Genomic DNA, 27,153 nt, shown 5'->3' with positions numbered 1-27,153 from the left:
ATGATCGACACGTGTGACTGTAATCACATCCTCATATTCACACTGAACTCTCAGATTTGATTCACCTGTTTTCTCCAGTGTGAGGGGAGGTTCGCGTCTCAAGTCCGGGCGTGTTTTTATTGACGGGCGTGTAGATCAGAGGAACATGTCGCACATTCTTTGTCAATCAGACGAGTCTTCACTCTCTCTTTCTCATCGTCTGGATGAGACTGAAGATCAGAGTCACCAGATCCTCATCTGCTGTCGCTCTTCTTCTGCTTTACCTCACAATAAAAAGAGCACAACACATAAAAACAACTTAAGAACAGACTACTGAAACCCTGAATATTGTATCTCCAGGATTTCTGCAAGTTTGATGAAGGTGAATGTAAGACTTTAGGAACTTGAGGCCAACTAAAAAAAAAAATAAAGGACTAAACTGAAGGGAAAACAATCCGTCAAAGCGTTTTCTAAATGTAAATATCTAGGGGGCAGAAAAATAGTCGTTTTAGCAACACGTCAAGTTTTGAAAATACAGCTTTTAACAGATCTCAATAACTTTTCTATTTTCCAAAAATAAAAAAGGTTAAGGCTTGAATATCTCTGCTATCACACACTAGAATATGGAAGCAACTTTTACTGTACCGCACTGCAAAACTGCTGTTCATGTTTTCTAATGCAAACATCTGAAGATTTTTAAATCAAAACGCATTTACTTGAGAAGCAAAATTACATAAAATAAGAAGTCTTGTTTCATGAGAAACTGATCAAAATGAGTTTATGATTAAAACAAGAACAAAAATCTGACAATGGAGTTAGAAAAATCAACTTAAATCAAAGGGAAAACAAGTTTTCATTCCCCATTCGCAGATATTCCGTTACTGTTTTAATCATAAACTCACTTCATTTTACATTTAAAGACATTTTCTGAATATTTATTTAAAATGAAAGGATCAACTGTTCAAAAATTCAACATCTGCATCTCAGTTTTTGCTGTACATGCAACACTTCAGTGTCATAAACTGAATACTTTCTGCTCTGTTTTAAGGTTTTGTGGAAAGGTGAATAAAGACATTTAATACCTGCAGAAACCCATATGTCATGTGATGTAACTTTTCCAAACAAATAGCAGTTTAAAAAAAAACGTTTTAACATCACACTGTTCTTTAAACTTTAATGTTGTGTGCTTTAACTGGAACATCTGTATTGATTCACAAAAACACAGACATGAAACTGATCATACATATATAAAATATAATTTAATGACAGCAAATATGTACATAATATTTTAGTGATGGAGACACAATATTTACTCGATATTCTCACGTCAGTAATTTCTTACTGATGTAGTTTCACATCATCTTCATACTTGTGTTTCTCCTGATGATCAGCTGATGTTCTGCACCAGTTTCAGCAGAGCTTCTCTCTCCTGGTTCTCCTGCAGGAGTCTGAGCACCTCTTCCAGAGCCTCACCTCCCCTCATGAACTCCTGTCAATCACACACACACACACACACACACGTCTGGTTCATTATCTTTGTGGGGACTCTCCATAGGTGCAATGGTTTGTATACTGTCCACACTTACCCTAACCCTACCCCTAAACCTAACCCTTACAGAAAACTTTCTGCATTTTTACTTTCTCAAAAAAACTCATTCTGTATGATTTATAAGCTTTTGTACCCATGGGGACCACAAGCCGGTCCCCACATTGTCAAAAATTTCAGGTTTTACTATCCTTGTGGGGACATTTGGTCCCCACAATGTAACAAAAACAAGTACACACACACACACACACACACACACACACACACACACACACAGTATTAATGGATCCAAATGGAACTGAACAAATGTTTCCAAACAAGACTCAAATGCGCCCCCTGCCTGTATGTGGTCAAACAGCTTCTGGCTAAGAATGAAAGTAAAGCTTCTGGAAACAAACGTTCCTAAAATGATCAGATCTCCATGAAAAACGACTCACGGAGAATCAGGTAAAGCCAAGATGCTTCAGTAGAGTAAGTTTTCAATTGAAAATATAACTGCAGTTATTCTGACGTTTACTTGATCAAAATCAGTCAAGAATTGACAGCAAAAACACATGTGAAGCACCAGCTGAAGAAGGACGTTTGTACAATTACATGAAAAGAACTTTGACTGGATAAAAAAAACCTCTAAACTATTAATCAGACGACAAAAGGCATGGAGCAGATTGTGTGTGAAACAGGATTAACAACCAAGTTTGATCATTTAGACGCGTATGATACAGTAGTTTCACAGGGTTAAGCAACAGACGCAGCACAGGTTCAGAGCGTTACCTTGATGTCACGTGTCACATAACCGATCCTGTGGTCCGTCACGCGATCTTGACTGAAGTTATAAGTGCGGATCCTCTCTGACTGAGATCGAGTGCCGACCTGAGAGACATGAACACATTTACATTAGTCTGTTCATGTTAGTATTAAATGTCAGAGCCACACTCTCGAGTACAACTGCAGTAAAGAGTTGTTTGTTGTATTTACTGTAATCGTCTTGACTGAACATGTGATCTGACAGGTAAGCTCACCTGTTGTCTGCGTGCGGCGTGCGTCTGCTCTCTCTGCTGTCCCACGGTGCTCTGGTACAGTCGGGCTCTCAGCACACGCAGCGCCGTATCGCGGTTCTGCAGCTGAGAGCGAAACTGCTGGCATTCGGCTACTGTGCCTGAAAACAAGAGAAGGTCGAGATCAACTCAAGACCAAGACCAGACAGCACTCTTCAAATTCAAATTCATTTACTCACTGAGAAATAAATTATTTAAAAAAAATACACTATAATGACCACTGCATAAATAAAAAGATTAGTGTTTTAAATATGAACGGTTACATAAATATTATAAAAAAATAAAATTATACTTTTACACATGAAAGTATCATCATTTATTCAACTAATTTGTTCAAAGCAGGTGATTGATTCAGTAACCAAAAACAGCTGTGTTGCTCTGAAATGCACCATCGTTCAGCTATGGATTTGTTTGCAATTATTTTCACTGGCATAATAGAGAAAAACTTAAGTTATTAAGTTATTATTAACTACTTGTTTGCTAAACATTTGTTTAAAACAAATATGAGGTTCGCAGTCGTGCTCACGTTCATTAAAACTGATATCACGCACTGAAATCTTACATTCTCTGGCAATTTATATTTATTTTGCTATCATTTTTGCCACAATCCCCAAATAATTTGTGACACAAAAATAACAAATGAAATTAAATTAGAAATAAGTTACTGACTGCATTTGAAGTGGGAAGTTTCACATTCAATCACATTAATGATATTATCAATGATATCCACCACTGTGTTCTTGAACAATCTTGAAATTAAATCACAAGACGAGACCCTCAAACATGGTGTTGAGAGCCGTCTGGAGGACTATAACACTAGCTCAGACGCACCTGTGGGCAGGTGAACCACGCGTACGGCGCTGTCGGTGGTGTTGACGCTCTGTCCGCCTGCGCCGCGCGATCTGAACGTGTCTATCCGCAGGTCTTTAGCCGCGATGTGAATGTCCACCTGAGGAGTTATTAACCATCTTAAGACTCGCAACAGAACTAAACACACACAGAAGGCTATTAAATCACTGTTAGTGCGCTCTGACATCACGTGGCTGCGGCAGCACGATGACCGTCATGGTTCCCGTGTGAATGCGCTGCATGCGTGACGACAGACCCACTTCAGGAATCCTCTGGACCCGGTGCGTCCCGCCCTCGAACTTCAGCCAGCGGTACACAGACTCACCGGAGATCCTCACGGCCGCGTGATGGAGACCACCTGACGTCACACAGCAAACCATCAGCCACGCTCGACGCAGACTCAGAGAGCATGATGGGTAACGCAGCCTACCGTAATCTGCCGGAGTGTAATTGAAGAGCTCAAAGTCCCATTGTTTATAGGAGGAGAAGCCCTGGTACATGTCAAACATCTCTCTGGTGAACTGCTGGCAGATGTCGCCTACATCAACACACAAACACACGCATCAAACCGCCGCCAGAGAACGACTCGCTTCTGATCTGAAGATGATCAAACCTCCGGTGGTCCGTCCCGCTGCCACCTCCAGGATGACGCTTCTGCTGTCCAGATCATCAGCGGGAACCAGCGTCTCAATCAGCTGAGAACATTAAAGTGACACATGAAATCAACATTCACACATGTTAATTTCTTCAGTCACAATTTCTCAAAGTAACAGTTCAACCAAAAATGAAATTGTCCTCTCCCAAGATGTAGATTTTGATTTGATTCCTCATTAGATTTGGAGAAATGTGTCACTTGCTCACCAGTTCATCCTCTGCAGTGAATGGGTGCCGTCAGAATGACAGTCCAAACAGGTGATAAAAACCATTTTCCTCCAGTGGAAAAAGTCCATCTCCTGTTGTCTCTTGCATTAAAATCCAGCCACATATTTGTTTTGAACGGTTTTGGCTTGTAAACGGTGCTTGATCTGTGCAAATTTCTCTCCTGATTCGGACCAGACCACTTCTTCACCGGAGAAAGTGTTATTAAGGATCATGGACTTGTATTTTACTTTAAAACTTCTTCATGATGAATTTATTTCATCTTTTGTCTTCTCAAGATGTTACCTGATGGACTGGAGTGGTGTGGATTACTTGTGGTGTTGTTATCAGTTGTTTGGACTCTGACGGCACCCATTCACATCCATTGGTGAGACAGTGATGGAATGACACATTTGTACAAACCTGATAAAGATACAAACTCATCCTAGTCTGGGATGGTCTGATGGTGAGCACTTTTTCAGAACATTCTCATTTTTGGGTGAACTATTCCTTTAACACTTCCTGACAAATTTAAGTTCCTAAGAAGTAAGTCTGAGAAACAGTCCAAACCTCCTTGTTTAGCATCTCTACTTTTCTGCTCAGCTCTTCCTGTTCGTCTCGCAGGAGCGAAAGCATCTGCTGGTCTCCATCTCTGGTGTCTGAAACACATGAAGAACATTTGCACACAGTAACAGTGTACTCCTGTCTCCTGTAGCGCTGCTTTACAGCGGAAACAATGTTCCATCACAGATGAATTTTGCGATAGTAACACTGTTATTTTAGTGTTAGTTAGAGTCAGAGTTCAGTCACTCACTGTGAATGAGAGTCTGTATCTCTGTCAGTTCTCTGAGCGCTAGTTGAGTTCTCTCAAACGCCTTCACCACCTTCGACACTTCAACAAGCCGCAGGTTTAACGCTCTCCTGTCAGACTCGGTCATCTGTCCGCTCTCTAACCGACTAGAAATGCCCGTCTGCTCGTCGATCACGCGTTTAATGTGTCTCTGAACCGCGTCGTTCTTCAGGAGATCATCGGTTTTGTGTCCGTTTGATCTGCAGAGTCTCACAGTCTGAACGCGAGGCGACAAGCGCATCACGAGCCGCCACAGAGCCGCCATCAGCCGGACTGCACCGCTATACCGACTCCTGCGATCAGTCAGACTATAGTCAGGCTTCTCTAGTAGCAGCTAGCGAAACTTATCGTGATCGGTTAATAAATCATTCCCTAATGAAGATCCTCCATTAGTCATAATAACTGGATATTAACTAGTCATCTACATGAAATTAAAGGTCAGTCAAGCTGTGCACGCAAAAACACATGGCCACAGAAAACAGGAACTAGAAGGTGCAGTGGGCGGAGCTTAGTGGCCGGCGTTGACTCTGATTGGTCAAATGTATTGCTAATACATTTGAGCGCCGCTCAGGATGGACTAATCACAGTCGTTTGTTTTGACCGGTTCACAAAGTTTATTTGATCATTCACACAGATTGCAGGGGATGATTTTCATTTTTTGACAAGTACGAATACTGGTAATTAATTAAATTTAAGCTGTCGCTGAAATGTTTGATAAAACAAAAATAAACTGAGATTGTAATGGGGTTCAATGGAGGACTGCGTGTTTCGAGGCGGTTAGCGACCCCCAGAGTAAGAGTCCAGAAAAACACCCGCCGCGCTGTTTTCTGGGATGTGTAGTCCACATGAGTGTATCTGCGCGTTTATGAGGCGTTTCATGGAATCGGTCCAACGCATCCGCTCACTTCATTGTTCACTCAGTCACTGTTTTTATTTTCACTATCACTTATTTCGCTCATATGAGTTGAGTACAGAGTCAAGAGTTCAGCGCGCGCTTTCCACTCACTTACACAACTCACTCTAAATGACGGTCGGTGCATGAACACCTCATTCTGGCTCCACCGAGCACCGGATCATCAGTAAGGACAACCTTCCGACAGACGCAGCAGTGATCGGAGTCTGATCTAGAGCTGGAATCAGTGTCAGGATGGACTCCTGGAACACGCGCGTGCTCGCGGCAGTGACTGTGATCGGATTCATTCAGTTCGTGTCCACTGTGACCCTCCTGCTGCACTGCACTGGATACATCACACAGGTACCGCACACTACACACTACACTCATACACTACAGAACACAGCTACTGCACACTGCACATGCATACGCTTTGTTTTCTATAGAAGTTACTGTATTCTGTATCTTTATGTGACCCTGGACCACAAAACCAGTCATAAGGGTCATTTCTTTTGGAACTGAGATTAATAACACATAATCTTTCCATTGCTGTATGGTTTATTAGGGCAGGACAATATTTGCCTGAGATACAACTATTTGAAAATCTGAAATCAGAGGTTGCAAAAAAACATCTAAACATTGAGAAAATCGCCTTTAAAGTTGTCCAAATAAAGTTCTTTGCAATATAATACTAACATATTACTAATCAAAAAAGAAGTTTTGATATATTTACGATAGGAAGCTTACAAAATGTCTCCATTGAACATGATCTTTACTTGATATCCTAATGATCGATCATTTTGACCCATTCAAAGTATTTTTGGCTATTGCTCCAGGGTCACACATTACAGGGTTATTTATGAAAAGTGCTGGGGAATTTGAAGTCATCAAAAACATCTAATTTTAATATATGAATGTATAGTTATCAGCTCTAAAGTAATCCTAAACTGAAATTGGTCTTTATTGCATTAGTTTCATGATTTATAGACTTTGCAACTCTGACACTGTTATTACTGAACTGAAATCTGAATAAAAGCAAAATTATCTTCTGTAGAGCTGAAATGCATTTAATAATTGATGGACTTAATGGCAGTGTTATTATTTAACTGATAAATAAATAAATAAATAAATAAAGACACTTTTGTCTTCTGTAGAGCTGCTTTACAGCTGAAACTGATTTATTTCACAACATTAACAGTGTTAATGCTGTTTATTACTGTGAAGCTGCTTTAAAACAATCTGTACTGTACAAAGCGCTCTAGAAATCAGCATGACTTGTTTTTAAAGTGTCTTATCTAGAAATCATGAAAGATTTGAATTTTTGTGTTAATCCACTCACGTGGAGATGTGTGTTATCTAAACCTGAGTGTTTTACTGTAAGCAGACAAATGCAGTGTTTTTTGGGAGCAGTGAGTGAGTTTATGTTTTAATGGCTTCTTTGTGAGCGTGAAGTGATTGTTGGTGTGTTGGTGGATCTGCAGGGGGTCTGTGTGACTCATGAACGTGGAATCACTGATTCCCATCAGAACTCTGTGATTCTCCTGTTTTAAATTAAGATGCGACCGAACACGGCTTGTTTACTGCCTGTGTCTAATCTCTTCCAGACAGATTCAGTCACGGCGCTGAAGAACAACTCTGAGGTACGAGGTTTTGTTTGCTTGCTTTCCATTCGTTTTGCTGTGTAAATATTTCAAGTGTTCCTCATTTTCAGAAACATCAATCTAAAGATATTAGCAGACGTCTGACGTCAATGTGAGTTTTGATTGTTTTAAAACAGGCTGTTATTAAAGAGACTCTCCTGAGTGAGAGACTGACGCACGACAACGAGAAGAAACACAGACAGTCGACACCAGCAGCTCACCTGCCCATCAAACCATCCAGACAGACGCAAAGTAAACGCAAATCTCTAGAAGTCTCTGTGCTCTGTGTATATGCGAATGTTTGACTGACAGTGTCGTTTTCAGGAGTCGTTCGTGCCACGCTCCTCCACTGGAACCCCGATCAGGGTCATCTGTCACACTTCGGCTACCGCGACGGACGAATCCTTGTCCAGAAACCGGGGCTGTACTACATATACGCCAAAACCTGTTTCCGTCACTACGAGGGCCTGGAGACGTACGCCGGTTCCGGTCCGGGTTCGTCTGACGGCGGCGTGCAGCTCATTCAGTACGTTCATCAGCAGCGATTCTCTCAGAGCGCCACGTCCAGCTCGCCGGTGCTGATGAAGACGGGCAGCACACGCGTGTGGAGGAGAGGAGACTATCACATGTGCTGTCAGCAGCAGGGCGGCGTGTTCTCGCTGCGGCCCGGAGACGCTCTGTTCGTCAGCGTGTCCAACTCATGGATGCTCGACCCCGAGGCCGAGGGAAGCTACTTTGGCGCTTTCAGGATCAGCAAATGACATTTCAGATTTGATCCGTCACTGTCAAAATGAATGTTGAAGAACTGTAAAGACATGCATTAAATAATGCACATATTTAATTTCATATTTAACTGGATTTAAATGGTATGCATACTAATAAACTCCTGAAGTCTTTCCTCTGTGTGATGTGATGAACACCGGCGCATCTTCATCTTTGTGTTTTTCTGTATGATAATTTATGAGTCGGTCTTAAGTGTTCTCAGCAGTACATTCATTATTGCGCAACTGCAGACATAAGAAAAACAGCTGCGTTGAGAAACTCAGAAACTCACAGTTCTAGAGCGATCGTGACTTCAGCCCGAACATCTGTCTGCAGCAGGATTAGTGGTTACGTGCTTCAACACTACATGACTTATGAATGAATCATTTGATATTTATACATATATGATGTTTTAATATTAAGTCCAACACGTCAAAATGACTTTAATTTTCTGTCTTCAGTTTCAGACACATGTGAGACAGTGTTTTTACTTCTGAACCCTCATGTTGTGTTCCAGTTATTTTCACCTGGAAAGGGTTTTCTCTTTCTCGTGACTAAAACATAATGACTTGGCTCACACTGAGTATAACAGCTTGCCAGAAAATGTGATTTTGGGGGATTTTTTCTCACCTTACACTTGTGGTGTTTTTTCTTTTTTGGAACTGATTGGTTGATCTGAGCTTATACACCTTGTTTTTGAGTAAATATTGCCAAAGTTTTCAACAAATAATGCTTTTTACTCTCACAAACTGAGCTGCATAAGCTCAGATCAACCCATCAGTTTCCAAAAGGAAGCCAAAACATTTTTTTTTCACATAATATATAATATGGCATAGTGAGCCATTTCTAAAAGACCATTTTTAACCATAAGCACCAAATTAGGTGAAGGATATTTCAGCTATTCTGAAATAAGTGCAGATATTTTTCCATAAACAATAAACAATCATACCATGAAGTATTTTCACTTTGTTTTCTTAGGTCAGCAAGCATCTGGGCAAATTAGGGTTAATTATCTGTGGCTGTTTGGATGTTTATTTATTTAGCACATTTTTTTTTTAAATAAAAGCAACAGAGTACCTGTCCTAAAAAGACTAGTTATGTGTCTTGCTGTAGGGCTCAGAGGTGATTTGGGAAAGTTCACCTTTATTTTCTCTGGTCTCAAATCTTTCATCATCCTGGTAAAACAGGAACAGAATGTCAGTGTGTGATTTGCAGTGAACATCCTGGTCAGCAGCCACAGACGGTCCAGCAGAGAAACATTAATCTCTGCAGAGATTGAGAAACACCCGACCAAAACCGCACTAAAAAACAACACCAGCATGTCTGTCCTTCAGTCATGTTGACTCAGGTGTCCACTCACCCAGGAGAAAAGGTTCACAAACCACTTTAATACTACTCTAGATAATGTTACGTATTTTCACGAGCGGTCGCTGGTGGTTTTTTTTTTATCTGTCACTGTCACAAGACGGCGTGGCGATTCAGCACCACGGTCAGCGGCTCGACGCGTTTAACCGTCACCACGTTCCTTTGAGATCATTTCAGCAGGAACAGAGCTGTGAACAGCAGGGCCGGCGGCGGATCGTTTGGGAAATACCCATGCGAGCGTCTCATCCTGTTTGTGTCCGGCAAACACAATGTGCGACACTTCCTCTGACATGAGCAGGATTAGAAATAGACGCCGAACAATCGAGCGCAGGCCACATGTGTCAGAAATAGCAGAACGGGGTAAACAGTGTCTGTACGGGAGCTGATGATCAGGATCAAACACCATCATGGCACAATAACACACCAAACACAACAAAACACACAAGTGAGTCAAACAATCCAGCCTCTGATCTGCAGCAAGATTTACACTGAAATAACATCTGAACACGGACATCAAACACAGACATAAAGACTGACCGCAGGCGGTTTGATGGCGCTGCACTGAAACAGTGAGATCCAGACGCCGGACAAACCGTCTGAGAACACACAGACACCGCAGGAGATCCTCACTGTATTCAGCTGCGATTAATGTAAGTGTGAAATCAGACCCATCTGAGCTTCAGGGTTCAGTGTTGGGGAAACTTACTTTTACAAGTAATGGGTTACAATATTACGTTGACGAAAAAGTAACTAATTGTGTACGTTACATTTTTATGGAAAGTAATGCATTATGTTACTTTTGCGTTACTTTTTATCACCTGGGCTGGGTGATAAAAAGTAACCGAACATTATACTTTTGGCAACTGTAAAGGCCCTTTCGCACCAAAAGTGTACAGGCTGAACAAAGTGCCTCTGCACGTAACGCAGACATTTTGTTGTAAATTTAAAAGTAATGCATTACTTTACTAGTTACTTCAAAAAGTAATCTGAATGTGTAACTCACATTACTCCCAACACTGTCAGCGTCTGCACAAACACACATTTCCTCTTTCACAGTGCATGACGTCTGAGACTCGGGTTAGTTCTCACTTTAAACTCCAGTGAACATTTAAACAATAAAAGACTTATGAAGCATAATCTACTCAGGAAACAGCAAGCACATAAACGGTAACATACAAAAATATCAAACCATTGTGAAAACACTCTGTCCTGAGGTCACAGATCAACCTCTCACTTCACATCCACCGTCATTACACAACGACTCCTGATGTCTGTCAGTGTTTTCTTATACAGATTTGATGACAGTGAGGATGATGTGATGGAGCCGTATGAGGAAGCGTTCAACTCAGTTCTTACATTCACTGAACTTATACATGTGTGTTTCTGTCTAACATTTGCTTTTCCATGATGTTTTGAACACTGTTGTTCAGTGAATTCTGCTTTTGTAAATAAGTCATCATGGTAATGTTGTTATGTAACTCGTCCCGAAGGCATCAGATGATGGAGCTTTTGAGCTGTCACAGACTCACATTATAGTTGTAAAACTAACAATTAAAAATTATTGTTATTTATTTATTATTACTGGGTTTTTTGTATGAATTTCATTTTTTACTTTTTTGCAGAAAACTATTTAATAAAAATATGTGCAAGTTTCTGACAATTGTTGTTCTGAACAAGCATTTATGAATGAAAAGCTGATGTATAAGCTATGACACAACTTACCCCTGTGACAACTAGCCCCGGTGTCTCTGCCTGTCAGTCAAGTACGGAATCAATCACTGAAGAGCAAACATGATAATATCATCCATCAGTCTGGAGGAGCCTTCACAGAAAATACTGCAAATCTGTCAACTTTAACTGAAATTAAATAAACATTTAAAAAAAAGCCCAAAGCACAACAAAATTCTAAACTAAATTTAAATAAAAAGGTAAAATAACTATTTAAAAATATTAGTAAAAAACTATAACACTATATCAATGATACTAAAACACACGCACAACACAGGGACGCGCACGCGCTCCTTCGTCTTTCGTGTTTCCCGCCGAATAATGGCTGATCTCAGGTAAAGTTTTTTAGCTATAACTGATACTTATAAAAAAAAGACTGAGTAAATTCCTATCTAATCAGACATCGCGAAATTGTCTTTAATGTTGATGACTTTATTGTTCAGCTCGTTTTTTGGCTTCTCCGACGCTTTTATTGACACTAGTTCGCGTGAACGTCATTCGTACAGAACAGAAATCAGCCGTTAAACGACACATCACATTAAATTAATAAAGTATCGGGTGATAATGAGCTCACACACCTGTTTGTTGTTCAGACAGCAGGATTTTCCTCTGAATGACGCGCTTCAGGAGGTTCTGCAGCAGGGGGCGACACGCGCGCGACAACTGAGAGACGCGCAGCGCGAGCTCGACACACTACAGGTGCGCGCGCACGGATACCTTCACATACAGCACACATTACCCTGAACATACTGCTGTAATATGCTGAATTCCTGCGCACAAATAAACATTACAATGATTTCAGTTGAATCTATGGTAAGTCTATGGTATGGTTTGGTAAGTCATGAGTTTAAAAGTCGTGATTATGAGAGGAAAAGTCGAAATTGTGACATTGAAAATAATGAGATGAAATTAGAAGTTGACACACCAAGCCAAAATGTACATAAAGAGAGTAAATTTATGACCAAAAAAGTAATAATGATGACATAAAGTCAAAATTATGACTTTAAAAGTTGAATTTTACATAAAAAGTCGATATTATGCCATGAAATGTCAAAATTGTGACCTACTATGTAATGATTGTGGCATATAAGTCATATTTATAATTAAAGATAATTTAAATTGTAATAATTTAAATTTTCACTTGCCTGTGTGATAGTTTTGACATTTAGGCCCGGTTTCACAGACAGGGCTCGGAGTAAGCCGGGATTAGGACATTTAAGTCATTTTTATAAACGTGCCTTAGAAAAAAACATTACTGGTGTACAACTTAAGACAAAACAAAGGCACTGATATATTTGGGTTAGTCAGTGCAAGTTTCTTTCAGTGGAAACAGCTTTTACTTACATTTTAGTCTAGGACTAGGCTTAAACCTTGTCTGTGAAACCGGGGGTTTAAGTCATAATTTTGACTTTTCATCTCATAATTATGCTTCCATCAGAATCAGATGTTGTGGACGTTCAGGCGTTTGTTTCCCATCAGGCGTCTCTTCTGCAGCTGGATCAGAGCTGTGAGTCTGTGTGTTCTCAAGTGAAGCTGAAGGAGAAGATGCTCACTGCTCTTCACTGCGATATGGAGCATCTTCCCCGCAGCGTCGCCCGTCTGGACGCTCAGATTCACAGCGTCCTGCTGGAGAACCTGGAGCTCAGGAACTCCACGGAGGAGCAGCAGGAGCGCTCCCAATCTCAGAGGATGGAGTTCAGCTCGTACCGCAGCCGCGTGAGGGACTACAGGACGGCCGTGCGTCTGCAGGAGAGTGGAGCGCACCTCCATCAGGAGCTCCAGCGGAAGCAGCAGGAGGCTCGAGGACTGAGACGCGCGCTGGAGGAGCTGAAGACCGACCTCCAGAAACCGGACGCCAGTGCCGTCCGGCAGACGCAGGTCTCGTTCTCAATGCTGAGACGCCCGTCACGTGTGACCCTATGAGACGCCTCACGTGTGCTTTCATCCCTACAGAAGGAAATCGACGCTCTGAAGGCGAAACTTCATGCAGCCAGACGGACTGTGAAGGAGAGAAAAGCAGATCTGGAGAACGAACAGCAAACGCAGAAACAGCTGAGGAGTGAGATCGAGGTAAACTGAGCAAATCAGTGAATCACACGCACGTCAGCGATTCCAAAGCAGCTTCACAAAACAGAGAAACAACAGTGTTAATGTTGCAAAATTCATCACTTACAACACAAATCCAGTTTCAGCTGTAAAGCAGCTCTACAGACGACAGAAATTAAATTAAAGAAGTCTTGATTCACCCTTCCACAAATGAAGGCCATAAAAGATCTTAAATAAGAGCAGAAAGTCTGAAACTCATTAAGCGGTGTCCTGTTCTCCAGTCCAAATATTTAAACATGCTTGAATCAAGACACATTTACTGCAGATGCACATGAAGATGTGACGTCTTGTTTATGAGAAACTGAACAACATGAAGTGACTTTATGATTCAAACAAGAACAAATATCTGCCAGTGAGAAATTAAAACTTTTTTTCCCTTTGACTTAAGTTGAATTTTCTGACTCCGTTGGCAGATATTTTTTCTTGTTTTAATCATAAACTTACTTCGTTTCTCATTAAACTAAACTTCATATCATAAGTCATTTTGATTCTGGAGTAAATGTGTCTTGATTTAAGAATCGTCAGACATTTGCACTGGAAAACAAGACAGAAACACAGAGGAAGAACAGCACTTTTTTTGCACTGTGATCAGAAAATAGAGTAAAAATCATTTCCATATTCTAATGTTTGAAGGCAGAGTTATTCAAGCTTTTTTGCTGAATGAATTTAATGAATTTGTTTTATCTTTAAACTTGCTCATTCAAAAGACACTATATTGATGTATTGTGTTCTATTCAATTTATTCCTTAAATTTTCTTTACTTGCACTTGAAAAAGCATTTTGTCATAATTTATCCATCTTGAAGATTTTACTGAAACTGTATGAATTTCTTTTTTATGCTTATCACAAAAATATATATGTGACCCGTTATAAGTAGCACAGGTCTAATACAGGCATACAAAAATACATTGTGTGGCTCAAAATGATCCATTTTTCTTTTATGCCAAAAATCATTAGGATGTTAAGAAAAGATCATGAGGATGAAGATATTGAAGATATTTCATAAATTTCCTACTGTAAATAGATCACATTTTTAATTTATGATTAGTAATATGCATTGCTAAAAACTTCATTTGGACAACTTTAAAGGTAATTTTTGCACCATCAGATTCCAGATTTTCAAATAGTTGTATCTCAGCCAAATATTGTCCTATCCTAACATACACCAATGGAAAGCTGATTTATTCGGCTTTCAGATGATCTATGAATCTCAATTTCAATTTTGGTTAACAACATGTTTCAAAATATCGTCTTTTTTGTTCAACAGAAGAAACAAACTCATATGGGTTTGGAGAAACTTCAAGATGAGTGAATGATGACAAAATTGTCATTTTTGTTGAACTTCGTAAGTCTTAAATTGTCCTTCATCAAACCTGCAGACAGGCTGAGATCTTCATGTTTGTTGATCAGTTTCAGGAGCGCAGATGTGAGGCCATCCTGAAGCGGCTGCGCTGTCAGCTGCAGAAAGCTCAGTCCAGCCAGCGGCAGCTGCGCAGCGACGTCACACACCTGCAGACGCAGCTGGAGGAGCTCCGGAGTCAGCTGGAGGAAGATCAGTGATGGTCAAGAGAACAACTTAAATGTTCCTTGGGAATGAGTTTGGATGCACAAAAATGGTTTCAAATTTTCTGTCAACATGTTTGTGATTTAGGCTGCAGGTTAAAGCGGCACTAGTTCAGTCCGGCAGTGTTCACTGTGCGTTTGGATGCCGGCGACTGCATCTGAACACAGGAAACGCTGGAACAGACGTGCGTTTGTGTTCGTCAAATTCATACGGGTTAAATGAGGTTCCCGTTCAGCTGCTTTGAAAGAGCGTCTGTGTGAAAGTGTGTGTCGTGTCCGCTGTGAAACCATCCGAGAGCTGCTTCAGGATTTGACTGATGATTCAGTACTGCAGACCAGCAGTAAAACATGTCAAATTCAGAGATCAACAGTTAAACAGCTCTCATGTCTCTGTTACATAACAAAATTAAACCAACTAGTACTTTCAGTATTTTGAAATCCAGTGTGATTTACTGCAACAACAAATAATCCAAACGGTAATTGTAGTGTAAAAAGTGTAACTTTACATGGAATTGCAATTATTCAAGTCATGGTCAGACACACACAGAATGATTAATATGACCATATATTAAACTCAAGAGTCTCACATCTAAACTAATATATTCATGTATAATGAAAGCAGATCAGTGTCAGTGTGATCGTCACAGTGTCTTTCATCTGGACTGTTCAACTCAGCTAGTTAGGGTGGGTTAGTCTCAGGGTTTAGTAGAGAAAAATTAAATGAATATCTAATCTTTCACAACAACATAAGAGAATCCATGAGGAATAAACTTACCTCAGAGAACAGGACCTGAGAGAGAACAGGACAAACGTGCAGGGACTAGAGGACTTAACCAGGGGTGTGTTTCCCAAAAAACACTATGGTCACAAATTCCATCGTTACCAACAGAGTTCAATGGAACTAACGACCATAGTTAGCTAACAGTGCTTTTGGGAAACGCACCCCAGACCAGTAAACACAGCTGAGAATCAATCCAGAGAAGCACAACTTCAAAATAAAAGACACGTCATGAACAGAACAAAACCTCACTGATATTCACACTCTGAAATCAAAGTCAAAGGCATCAGTTTCACTCTTTATTGAACACATTTCAAAAGCAGTGAAATATGCACATCAACACTCGTTCAACACACACAAATTAATATTTAAAAGTTTTGTCAATAATGCTGAATGTCCAGAATCAGTGATTGATGATTTACTGTAGGATATCAGGAATCATCATTCATATTTTCTGAATCTGCAGCATCAGACAGAACCACTGATTCATTACTCGTGTGTTGCCGCATCACATCTGACACATTAATCATCACTAAACGCCGTCCCGTTTACAGCTCATCGCTGGGAAATCAGCTCTTTTTCATGGAAATCACAGCGTTTCCTCTGATGGGCTCTCAGGCCTTCAGATGACGGAGGAGCTTCTGTGCTGAAGGTGAAACCAACAAACTAAAGCAAGGAAGCATCAAAGAGAATCGCTTTCATACTGATGCTGATTGATTCACACACACACACACATGTCTGGTTCATTATCTTTGTGGGGACTCTCCATAGGCGCAATGGTTTTATACTGTCCACACTGTATTTTCTATCCCCTTACCCTAACCCTACCCCTAAACCTAACCCTTACAGAAAACTTTCTGCATTTTTACTTTCTTAAAAAATCTCATTCTGTATAATTTATAAGCTTTTGTACCCATGGGGACCTCAAGCCAGTCCCCACAATGTCAAAAATTTCAGGTTTTACTATCCTTGTGGGGACATTTGGTCCCCACAATGTAGCAAAAACAAGTACACACACACACACACACACACACACACACACACACACTTCTGAGGAATCAGCCCAGTTTTCCATGTGACCTGACTGCAGATGCTCATTTTCACATCATCAGCAGATAAACCTGCGTTTAACATCTGCTGAACAAACACTTATGATTTATGTTCAGTCAGACTGAACAAATATGCTGATCTAGAAAATGTGAGACTGCAGAAACACAAAGGGAAGACGAAGAGAGAGAGAGAGTGAGGCTATAAATAAGGAGCAGCTTCCTGTTGGGCTCTGAACAAACAGGAAACACATTCAGGACAGACGCAAGTTCAGATGCTTGGACTTTCACTGTCTCTCTCTCTCTCTCACACACACACACACACACACGGAAGCGCTGCTGTTGATTGGCTGTTGTGGGACAGAGGGGGTGGGGCTCAATGTCAGAGGTCACAGCAGAACATAAACACAAACACAACGAGCCACATGATTCTTCCCTCAATTCATCCAGAGATCATCCGCACACCTTCATCCTGGAGAAACTCAAACATCTGCAGAACTTCATCAGTGTGAGGACAGAGCACTGATGCATGATGGGTAATGTGTGCACATCACTGGATCATCACAGCATCTCTGATTGATCATCTAGATGAAAAGAATTCTACAGGCCTTTCATCTTCTGAGCAGCTCAAACACAATGAACAGAAACACTGAGATCGTGACCTCATTTACTCTGAACCTTCTTCATCTGTTCCAGCAACATAATCATCATCATCATCATCATCACACATTAACACTATAAAGTTACTGTATCACGTTTGATACAAAAAGTTCTTCTAAATGATCAATAAGACGCTGTTAATCCTGTTTCACAAAAAACTACTCCATGCCTTCTGTCGTCTGATTGATAGTTTTTATAGTATTTTATAATAGTTTTTCTCCAGTCAAAGCTCTTTTAATGTAATTGTACAAACGTCCTCCTTCAGCTGGTGCTTCATGTGTGTTTTTTTTGCGGTCAAATCTGACTGATTTTGATCAAGTAAACATCAGAATAACTGCAGTCATATTTCAACACTTACTGGACTGAAGCAGCTCGGCTTTACTTGATTCTCCATGAATCATTTTTTAGTCTCAAATCTGATCGTCAGGATCTTTTGAGGAACGTTTGTTTCCAGAAGTTTTACTTTCACTGTTCCTCAGTGGAGGAATGATCTTCACAGGCCTCCAAAACATCTCACATCTTTTGAGGAACATTTATTTGTTCATCTCACAATCATCATTGGATTGCATTGCATTACATGTTTGGATCATTTACATCTCATCTTACTAAGACATATTATTGGAGACACAGACCGCTGATATTTACATCACTTTGTGTCAGTATCTGCTCTACTGTTATAAAGATCTCACTGATTTACATTACAAGCATCAGAATTCCATAACATTGCAGCATCTGCAGCAAATTATGTAAAATCAATGTTTTTTTCCTCCATATTCTCACTATATTAATGGAGCAAATATGATACATCAGATTTTTTTAAGTACTCTACCATTCAAAACATTTGATTTTTCAATTTTTCATATGTCAGGCTTTACAGAGTTAAAGCAATGTAAATGAGCCGATGTTGAGCGAACAGATGGAAGATGAAGCTTCTTAATGACAAACTAATAATTCATTTCGTACAGTGAGTCATCAAATACTGCTGGACTAATGACTGCAGAACGTCTGTAAGCGCCAGTAATGACTGATGTGACCTCAAAGTTACCTAAAGATCACAGTCAGAGCTTTCTACGGTCAGGAGCATCACAGACCTCAAGATTGTCTCAGAACCAACAAAACGAGTATCGTGTTAAAAGAAAAGTTAAATGTGGTGAAAACATAACAATAATCCACACCACCATCTTGAGAAGACAAAAGACTTAAAGTTTTGAACTGTTTTGGCTTGTAAACGGTGCTTGATCTGTGCAGATTTCTCTCCTGATTCAGACCAGACCACTTTTTCACTGGAGGAAGCGTTATTATAGATTAAGAACTCGTATTTGAGTTAAAAATGTCTTAATGACGGATTTGTTTCAGCTTTTGTCTTCTCAAGATTGTGATGTTTTCATCAGCTGTGTGGACTCTCATTCTGACGGCACCCATTCTCAGAACTAAATAGCAGCACTAAATAACCTATAGCTACTAGACTAGCGGTATTCGTCTCCAAGTGAAGAAACGCAGAAGGACAGCGGTTTCATTTCCATGTCGTTTATTAAAGTCGATGTGCAACAGTTTAGTGCAACTGCATGACGTCACATTGTTTTGAAGGAAACATGCACATACTGTGAGGTCACGGGTCAAGGGTCACGATCACTGACAGACTGACGTGTGACCACAGCCACGGACTGTAAGGCAAATAACTTAATGAGAGCAGAACTCGTTCGCGAGCTCACGGGGGAAGTCGGTCCTCACCGTGAGCCTGAAACCTGATTCACAGTCCGCCTTTTTTGTACACACAACACAGAGGTCAAGGGGTCAGGGGTCAAAAGTCGCTCACGTCCTCACGGCGGTGCTCGTTTGGTCTTATTCACATGTGTCTACTACAAAGTGCTCGTAATGTATTCAATACAGCTAGAGGAACGAAACTAAAAGCCAAACCGATAAAACCGGTAACAAAACCAGCGGAGCGTCTGGAAACATCGTAAAAACACAAGTCGAATGTGGCAACGACAGCACGATTCACGTCACCGGCTCGGCTAATACTGACACGCGTGCGCGCGTGTCCGATCCGGGTCAGTACTGATTGTCTGAAGCGGGTGACGTTTGCTAAGCAGCGTCTGTGACGGTAACGTGTGCGGTACGAGACGCCGGACGTCCGACGGTGGCCATGTTGATTGTGGAGTCCGTTCACAGTATCGTTCAGTTGGTCGCGTCACGAGAGGTAGTTAGGCGGTGGGTCCGGGGCCCGGGTTGGGCGGGAGGGCCGGCGGGGCCCCTGAGGTGGGCGATCCGGTCTGGACCTGCGCCTGGAACTGCGCCATCTGCTCGGGACTGGCCAGGTTCTTCAGCAGCGCGTTCTCCTGCTCCAGCTGAGAGTTCCTCTCGATCAGCTCCTTGATCTGCTCCTTCAGCACCTCCACCTCCTCACGCACCGCGTACATCAGGTGACTCTTCACCAGGTCCTGCGGCGGAACAACAACACAATCATTCTAATATGCTCATTTGCTGCTCAACAAACATTTTTGATTAATAGCAATGTTGAAAACATTTGTGACCGTGGAGCACAAAACCAGTCTTAAGTATCACGGGTATATTTGTAGCAATAGCCAACAATACATTGTATGGGTCAAAATGATCAATTTTTTTTTTATGCCAAAAATCATTAGTATATTAAGCAAAGATCACGTTCCATGAAGATATTTTGTACATTTCCTACCATAAATATATCAAAACTTACATTTCGATTAGTAATATGCATTGCTACGAACTTCATTTGGACAACTTTAAAGGTGATTTTCTCAACATTTGGATTTTTTGCACACATTTTCAAATAGTTGTATCTCAGCCAAATATTGTCTTCTTCTAACAAACCGCACATCAATGGAAAGCTTATTTATTCAGATTTCAGATGATGTATAAATTTCAATTTCGAAAAATTGACACATGACCAAAATTTTGACCACCAGTGTATTAAAAAAAAAAAAAAATCTTTGCAGCAGTAAAAGCCCAAAGTAGCTGCAAACATGTTCAGAAATGTTCTCTTGTCAATGTTATTTTACTATCACTGAACTACTATAACAGTTTTTAAATTTTTATTAGATTTTATTTCTTACAACGTGTCTACAGTTTGTGTTGAGTAAGCGTAGCTTTTGTTGATATTTTGAATTGGGTTTTATTTTTCATATTTGGTTTTCACTTAAACTTTAGTTCAAGTTTTAGCACTTTTGTTGTATTTGTCATTTTTATTAGTTTTTGTTATTCTGTCAGTGTTGTTTTGGTATTACTGATACACTGTTACAGCTTTTGTTCATATATGAATTATGATTTTATATTTTCTGGCTTTACTTTTTTTGATCACCTTTTAATAATGTTGTTTTTTCTTTTTTAAGGTGTCTATATAGTTTTTAATGATTTGTATTTATTAGTTTAAGTTTATTTAGATGTAGTTATTTTAAACTGCATGAAAAAGCTAAATGTTGCAACTAGCTGAAATAAAACAAGTTTGTTTATTTTGTTTAATGCAATGACTATATTTCTCTGTTTTTAGGGTTAGATCATAATAACCCTGTGTCATGTTTCAGTTGTTTGAGATGACTCGATAAGGATTTCTTTCCTCGCTCACACTCAGGGAGCAGCTTCTATGTGATCTGACACTTTAGAGCAGAGCACCCATCACAGTTTTCAGATGAGCGTGAGAATAAAGTCCCTACGGTCTGCTAAAGCTCTGCAACGAGATGCAGGCGGTCCGATGGGTTAAAGCGATCGGGATTCGGTATGTGATCTGTAGGTCGTCGGTCTGCCGGGCCGCAGAGGAACAGAATGTTCTTCATCCAGAGGGTGGAGCTGCTCGGTTATTCAGGGCATCCGTGTCAGCGTTTGCCTAGCAACAAGCACAGGCTCCAAATAGAGCCGGATCCACACGGAACACAAACACACCGACGGCACATTTCAACAAAAACCCAGATGCTCCCGTCACATTACCTGATCATCACCTTCCTCAAAGACAATAACCCAATTATTTCACATTGTGAGCATCTGTGAAGGTGAATTAATCGTGTTAAATGAAGCGTAGCCTGGCTCTTCTGCCTCTTCATATTCTGTATATCCACCACTGCATTATTAATGACATTAAACCGGTTTATTGGCTCTCCTGTCACAAGTCTTTGTGTCTGTGCTGGTTATGTAAAGACGATGTGAAGCAGAAGAGCAGATCGGACTCACCATGGCTTGCTCGATCTTGTTGTCTATGGCCACGACACTGGCTCCTGAGGAACTGTGGGAAAAAACGACAAACACCGATCAGTCTCGTTCATTCATTCAGTCGGATGATGCTGCATAAGATCTGCATAAACACACAGAACGCGACGCGTCTGCAGATGAAGATCCAGTCAATCGAAACCGAAAGGATCCATCGGATGGACGCGAGGGGTTTTCCGGTGCGGCGATCGGTGTTACATCACATCACATCACATCAGATCACATTCGCGTAACGACATTCCCTCCCGCCGCACGACCGCATCCACAGCGGTGATAACGTCATCATCGATATCTGAACGTGATATTCACCTGTTATCGAGACTGACGGGTGTCGAGCTCTCAGCGCCCAGAACTGACGACAGAAACGAGATGGAAAAACTCCTCAGCTGACAAACACCGACATCCATCGCCACCGGGTAACATGGAGAATTCATTCTATTCCGCCCATCCAACGCTCCGAATCACACGAACAGATGAAGAAGCGAATCGAGTCGCGCTGAACGTCACATTCTCGACACCGTGCGTGATTTATTCCGCGATGCGCCGACGGTTTCCACACAAAGGCGCTCGGAGTGAGATTTACAGCGGAGGAGATCCGCAGCCGCTGGATCATTAGCATAATAAAAGAGGGCTGAGCGCACGGCAGCGCGCCATTGGCTGAGAGCGCGGCGCATTTGACTAATCTATGCAAAGCCCCGCCCCCACCTGCCGCCGCTCCTCACGAACAGAACCGACACGAGTCACAATCGCTGCTTATCGAAACATTATAAACGGGTTATAAAGGAAATTAAAAAATCTTTTTTAAAAAAAGGAACTGATAATCAGGAAAAAAGGTCACAGAATATACAAAAATTATAAGAGTGAAATAAATATGCGGAAAAAATAATTCTGAAAAACAGCTGCGAACTGCGCCATCTGTCGTCAGTAGATGAAGCACCGACTCAATTCTAGGTCACATTTACATTTATTCGTTTAGCAGATTACACAAACTACAAATCTTTATACAAGTAATACAGCTGAAGAAAAATCTATAAATTGACCAAAGTCACACTTACAGTCCCTGTCAATCAAACCTGATGAAATCACACATCTAGTCTGCAGTGCTGAATCTTTTAAGGAACGTTTATTTGTTCATCTCTCAATCATTATTGTATTGCATTACAGCAGCTGCTTGTCCAAAAATCCAGACATCAGACTCAGCACTTCAGGCTGTTCCTTTAGTTTTCCATACGCACTGAAAGATGTATGAGGCCGTACCAACGCTTTACATAACTGATGCTCCACTGAACAAAGAGACGAGGAGCAAAACAAGAGCTTCCCCCAAAACACACCGGCTTTGAACAAACCTCACAGTACCACAGTAAATGACCTCGAAACACAGCTAACTCATCGTTATTAACTGATGAGCAAACGAAAACATCAGATGTGATGAGAGGATTGAGTCACGTTTATCGTCTGCGGTGGTGAATCAAATTTCTTCCCCTTTCAGATTCATCGCTATCAGTTCCTCATTCAGAGAAACAAACACTCCTCCAGAAACAAAAATAACTGCTACAACTTCCACAGGATGGATCGGAAAGAGCACATCTGTCCATCTCACACAATAATGTGTGTTTTCAGATGATATTTCACAATCAGTGTGGCTCAGATTCTCTCACACACACACATATGTCTGGTTTATCACACTTGTGAGGACTTTTTATACTGTCCAGGCTGTATTTTCTATCCCCTTACCCTAACCCGTACAGAAAACTTTCTGCATTTTTACTTTCTCAAAAAACTCATTCTGTATGATTCATAAGCTTGTTTCCCCATAGGGACCTCCATTTAGGTCTCCACAGTGACATGAGTCCCCATGAGTCTGTGTGTTTCCATACTTTATGGGGACATCCCATAGATGTAATGGTTTTTATATTCGACAAACTGTTTTTTCTACTGGCCAGCCCCCAACCCTACACCTAAAACTACCCCTTACAGAAAACGTTCTGCATTTTTAGATTTAAAAAAAAACTTCATTCTCTTTGGTTTATAAGGCTGTTTCCTTACTGGGACCAAAAAATATCCCCACGATGACAAGGATTTCACATATTGCCATTTTTGCGGGGACATTTTGTCCCCGTAACGTAGGGTTTAACAGGACACAAACACACACAGCAGGCCCTTTTTATCCAAAAGTAAAAGCTCTTTTAGTGTAATTGTACAAACGTCCTCCTTCAGCTGATGCATAAGGTTTTTGCTGTCAAATCTTGACTGATTTTGATCAAGTAAACATAAGAATAACTCCATAATAATATTTTCAGATGAACACTTACTGGAGTGAAGCGGTTTGGCTTTACTTGATTCTCTATGAATCATTTTGTAGAAAAATCAGTCTCAAATCTGATCATCAGGATCTTTTGAGGAACGTTTATTTGTTCATCTCTCAATCACCACTGGATTGCAATGCACTATATGTTTGGATCATTTAAACAGAGCTGGCGATACAGCAAATGTCCTCAATGTATTTCCAATTATTTTGCAATAAAAATGCAATGAAAAAACACACTGAATGCATATGTAAGCCGCTATGGATAAAGCATTGCCAAATGCATAAATGTGAATGTAAATGATATTTTTTTCTTTTGTATTTTGAATCTGCAAAATGGCTGTTTGGATGACACGATGGTCCTTTGATAAATAACACACACAAAAAAAAAAGGATAAACGCAAATATACAAAGATACAAGATCTCAAGATCCGTATCAAGATCTTAAAAACACTAAGATATAATTGATCTATCACCCAAATGAAGTTCTGTTAACAACCACGGCAGTCATTATGCATGTGTTGATCATTCTGACCCAGTTCCCATCAGCCCATCACACACACACACACACGAACGCAAGCATGTCAGAGACGCTCTGCGTGTTTTACCTGCAGTGCTCCAGTTCCCAGAACAGCATTCGCAGCGGCATCTTCTCCAGCTCCAGCAGCCCCGTCTCTCTCATGGAGGCGTCAATCAAACGCCCCTTACGTCCAGATCAAACCCTCACACGCAGAACACATCTAATGTGTGTTTACTGACGCTCCTTCAGTGCTCAATCACACAAACGCTGAAGCCGTGACATCACCGGTGTCACGTGACCAGCCGCTCTTACATAAACAGTGCAGATCAGAAGAACCAGCCAATCAGGAGCTGGAGATCGGACACACACCATATAAACGTTACGATGAGCGTGTCCTGCGCTCTCACGTGCTGCTCGTCTCGTCTCATCAGCGTACGGTACGCCGCACACAGCATGAGCCCAGCGTCCAGAAACAGGACAAAGACTGAGCTGGGTAAAACACGCACGCACACGTACGAACACACACACCCCGAGAACATCTGAACTCTTGGAGAACAAGACGGATGTTGAATAACATTAAATAACGTTAAAAAGCAGGTCAACACGAATCTACAGCACACACACACGAGCGTTACAATCGGAAAACATTAAAAAATACACATATGCACATTGTGTTTGTGACCTCACGGTGTGTCAGAGAGACAAGAAAAACTGGTCTAAATATAAATGATGTGATGAGCGGAGAGGTTCAGGGTTGTGAACAATCTGCTTGTGATGTGAACTTCAAAACATGTCAGATTCTGCACTGTTTCTATGTGACTGATCAAATGTGAGTAAACGTGTGTCAGCGATCATGTGACTCTTATTCAGACGGTCCGATGTTCTTTACTGATGCTCAAGATGCTGTTTGGATGATCTCAGATCATCAGCTGTAGTTCGACACAACAAACCCTGAAATAGTCTCATATTTATGATCATTTATCCCTTCACTCAATTTATGTTGCTGACATAATTTCTAATGAAAATATCGCATTAAATTAGTATTGATAATGTATTGAAACAAATGAGCTTGTATAATTGCACTAATTGAAAAAACAGTGAATTGCATTAACAGTGCTTGCATTTAAATGCATTGTACTTTCAGGGCTGAATTGTTGTTGAGTTGTAAATTTAAACTGTGAATATTTCAATTCAAAACAATTCACACACATTTTCATAATTAAAAATTCGTTAATCCATATTCACCTTCCAGAGTTCACTTCTGAAATATTCAGCGTGTTTAAAAATACAATCTATAATATTTGACAGGCTATTTTCAATCCATTTTATTTGGCTTTACAAATTAGCAACACTTTTATCGTTATTTTACTTGTACAGTGCTCTCAGACTCCTGGATTGTACATACGCTGCAAAAAAAACAAAAATGTTTTGACATTGTACAATTATTGGCGTATGTTTACAAGCAAATGCTATTTAAGACTTTCAGCTTCAAAATGTCATGTTTAATTCAAATAGGATAGGTCATTTATTAATCCCCGCAGGGAATTTTTTTCTTTCTTTTTTTTTTAAACTTATTTTATTTTATTTTTTATTTTTATTTATTTAAATTTTTTTTGTGACATTTATTAGTCATTTCTGAGTGAACAAGAAAAGGAAATCCCACACCAGAGGTTTTCAGTGTACTCCAAGACACTGGACTGGGTCACAAATATGAGCTGCTTCACTGAAAGCTTCTGGAAATGTGTATTTAACATTCAAGAGATCCCAGCATTTCTACATCCTCATATAGGATTGCACAGATGATTTTCACTGCCCACAGCATCCACCAATCACAGCACAGATTTACACCTCATCGTCAACAACACAAAGCACGGCTGTCAGTCATTTGGTGGGAGGAGGAGCCAGAGGAGGAAGAGGAGGGACAGGAGTCAGTCTGACCTACTGCGCTACAGCAGTGTATGTGTGTGTGTGTGTGTTACATGTGTAACCTACATATGACAACCCCATCAGCAATGAAACACACCACTTTATAAATAATCTACTACAACATCCACTCTGAGCAAAAGTAATGCAGCAGAAAAGAGCAAAACTCCTCAAACTGATGTTTCTGCTCCACATATTTTAGTTCAACAATGCAGTGTTGAAATAGTGCTGGAATAAAAAAATGTGGATCAGTAACATCATTTATCATGTCTTCTTTTCTACATTAGTGTCTTTGTGTTTGTCTTCTGGACTCAACACACATCGGTTACGACGTATTAAACACAGATCATGTGCCTTTTGTGTCTGGTCACTAGCTATGTTTACATGCCCCCAAATAATATGTTAGTAACCAGACCAATGGATCAATCCAACTGACCGTCTTCATGAGAAGATCACATGACCACACACTAACACGATTACGAGTGTTACGAG

At 40.6% G+C, this 27,153-nt stretch overlaps 4 protein-coding genes across 10 annotated transcripts; 2 read left to right on the top strand and 2 right to left on the bottom strand.

Annotated features, from left to right (window-relative positions):
- Nucleotides 1-107: 107 nt before the first annotated feature.
- Nucleotides 108-12,162, bottom strand: mtrf1 (mitochondrial translational release factor 1). 4 transcript variants are annotated; one of them, XM_051111783.1, is made up of 11 exons: nucleotides 12,103-12,162; nucleotides 11,519-11,574; nucleotides 4,858-4,946; nucleotides 4,043-4,124; nucleotides 3,860-3,967; nucleotides 3,615-3,787; nucleotides 3,412-3,529; nucleotides 2,545-2,681; nucleotides 2,297-2,395; nucleotides 1,349-1,468; nucleotides 124-263 (listed from the first exon to the last, which is right to left on the bottom strand). In XM_051111783.1, exons 3-10 carry the CDS (start codon nucleotides 4,921-4,923, stop codon nucleotides 1,367-1,369), a joined length of 885 nt encoding a protein of 294 aa, XP_050967740.1. In that variant the 5' UTR covers nucleotides 4,924-4,946; nucleotides 11,519-11,574; nucleotides 12,103-12,162; the 3' UTR covers nucleotides 124-263; nucleotides 1,349-1,366. The 4 variants fall into 4 exon arrangements, with proteins under 4 accessions (XP_050967739.1, XP_050967740.1, XP_050967737.1 ...); XM_051111782.1 differs by lacking the exons at nucleotides 11,519-11,574; nucleotides 12,103-12,162 and adding an exon at nucleotides 5,102-5,645 and having other exon boundaries at nucleotides 108-257; XM_051111780.1 differs by lacking the exons at nucleotides 11,519-11,574; nucleotides 12,103-12,162 and adding an exon at nucleotides 5,102-5,645.
- On the top strand, nucleotides 5,751-8,565 carry LOC127166488 (tumor necrosis factor ligand superfamily member 11-like). Its single transcript, XM_051111788.1, has 4 exons — nucleotides 5,751-6,392; nucleotides 7,634-7,669; nucleotides 7,807-7,921; nucleotides 7,994-8,565. Exons 1-4 carry the CDS (start codon nucleotides 6,285-6,287, stop codon nucleotides 8,428-8,430), a joined length of 696 nt encoding a protein of 231 aa, XP_050967745.1. The 5' UTR covers nucleotides 5,751-6,284; the 3' UTR covers nucleotides 8,431-8,565.
- On the top strand, nucleotides 11,531-15,599 carry LOC127166487 (coiled-coil domain-containing protein 122). Of its 3 annotated transcripts, none has more exons than XM_051111784.1 (5): nucleotides 11,531-11,859; nucleotides 12,118-12,223; nucleotides 13,004-13,402; nucleotides 13,478-13,594; nucleotides 15,041-15,599. In XM_051111784.1, the coding sequence occupies exons 1-5, from the start codon at nucleotides 11,774-11,776 to the stop codon at nucleotides 15,188-15,190; spliced, it is 858 nt and encodes a 285-aa protein (XP_050967741.1). In that variant the 5' UTR covers nucleotides 11,531-11,773; the 3' UTR covers nucleotides 15,191-15,599. The 3 variants fall into 3 exon arrangements, with proteins under 3 accessions (XP_050967741.1, XP_050967743.1, XP_050967742.1); XM_051111786.1 differs by having other exon boundaries at nucleotides 11,807-11,859; nucleotides 12,118-12,337; XM_051111785.1 differs by lacking the exons at nucleotides 11,531-11,859; nucleotides 12,118-12,223 and adding an exon at nucleotides 12,231-12,358.
- Nucleotides 15,600-18,195: 2,596 nt separating this feature from the next.
- zgc:65895 (uncharacterized protein LOC393546 homolog) lies at nucleotides 18,196-25,204 on the bottom strand. 2 transcript variants are annotated; one of them, XM_051111790.1, is made up of 3 exons: nucleotides 24,827-25,204; nucleotides 21,878-21,929; nucleotides 18,196-20,118 (listed from the first exon to the last, which is right to left on the bottom strand). In XM_051111790.1, the coding sequence occupies exons 1-3, from the start codon at nucleotides 24,898-24,900 to the stop codon at nucleotides 19,882-19,884; spliced, it is 363 nt and encodes a 120-aa protein (XP_050967747.1). In that variant the 5' UTR covers nucleotides 24,901-25,204; the 3' UTR covers nucleotides 18,196-19,881. The 2 variants fall into 2 exon arrangements, with proteins under 2 accessions (XP_050967747.1, XP_050967746.1); XM_051111789.1 differs by lacking the exon at nucleotides 24,827-25,204 and adding an exon at nucleotides 22,223-22,533 and having other exon boundaries at nucleotides 19,189-20,118.
- Nucleotides 25,205-27,153: the final 1,949 nt, after the last annotated feature.

The sequence above is a fragment of the Labeo rohita genome, chromosome 6, assembly GCF_022985175.1.
Source record: "Labeo rohita strain BAU-BD-2019 chromosome 6, IGBB_LRoh.1.0, whole genome shotgun sequence".
NCBI lineage: Eukaryota > Metazoa > Chordata > Actinopteri > Cypriniformes > Cyprinidae > Labeo > Labeo rohita.
Note: the sequence above shows the minus strand (reverse complement) of the source record. Positions and strands in the feature narration are given on the sequence as shown.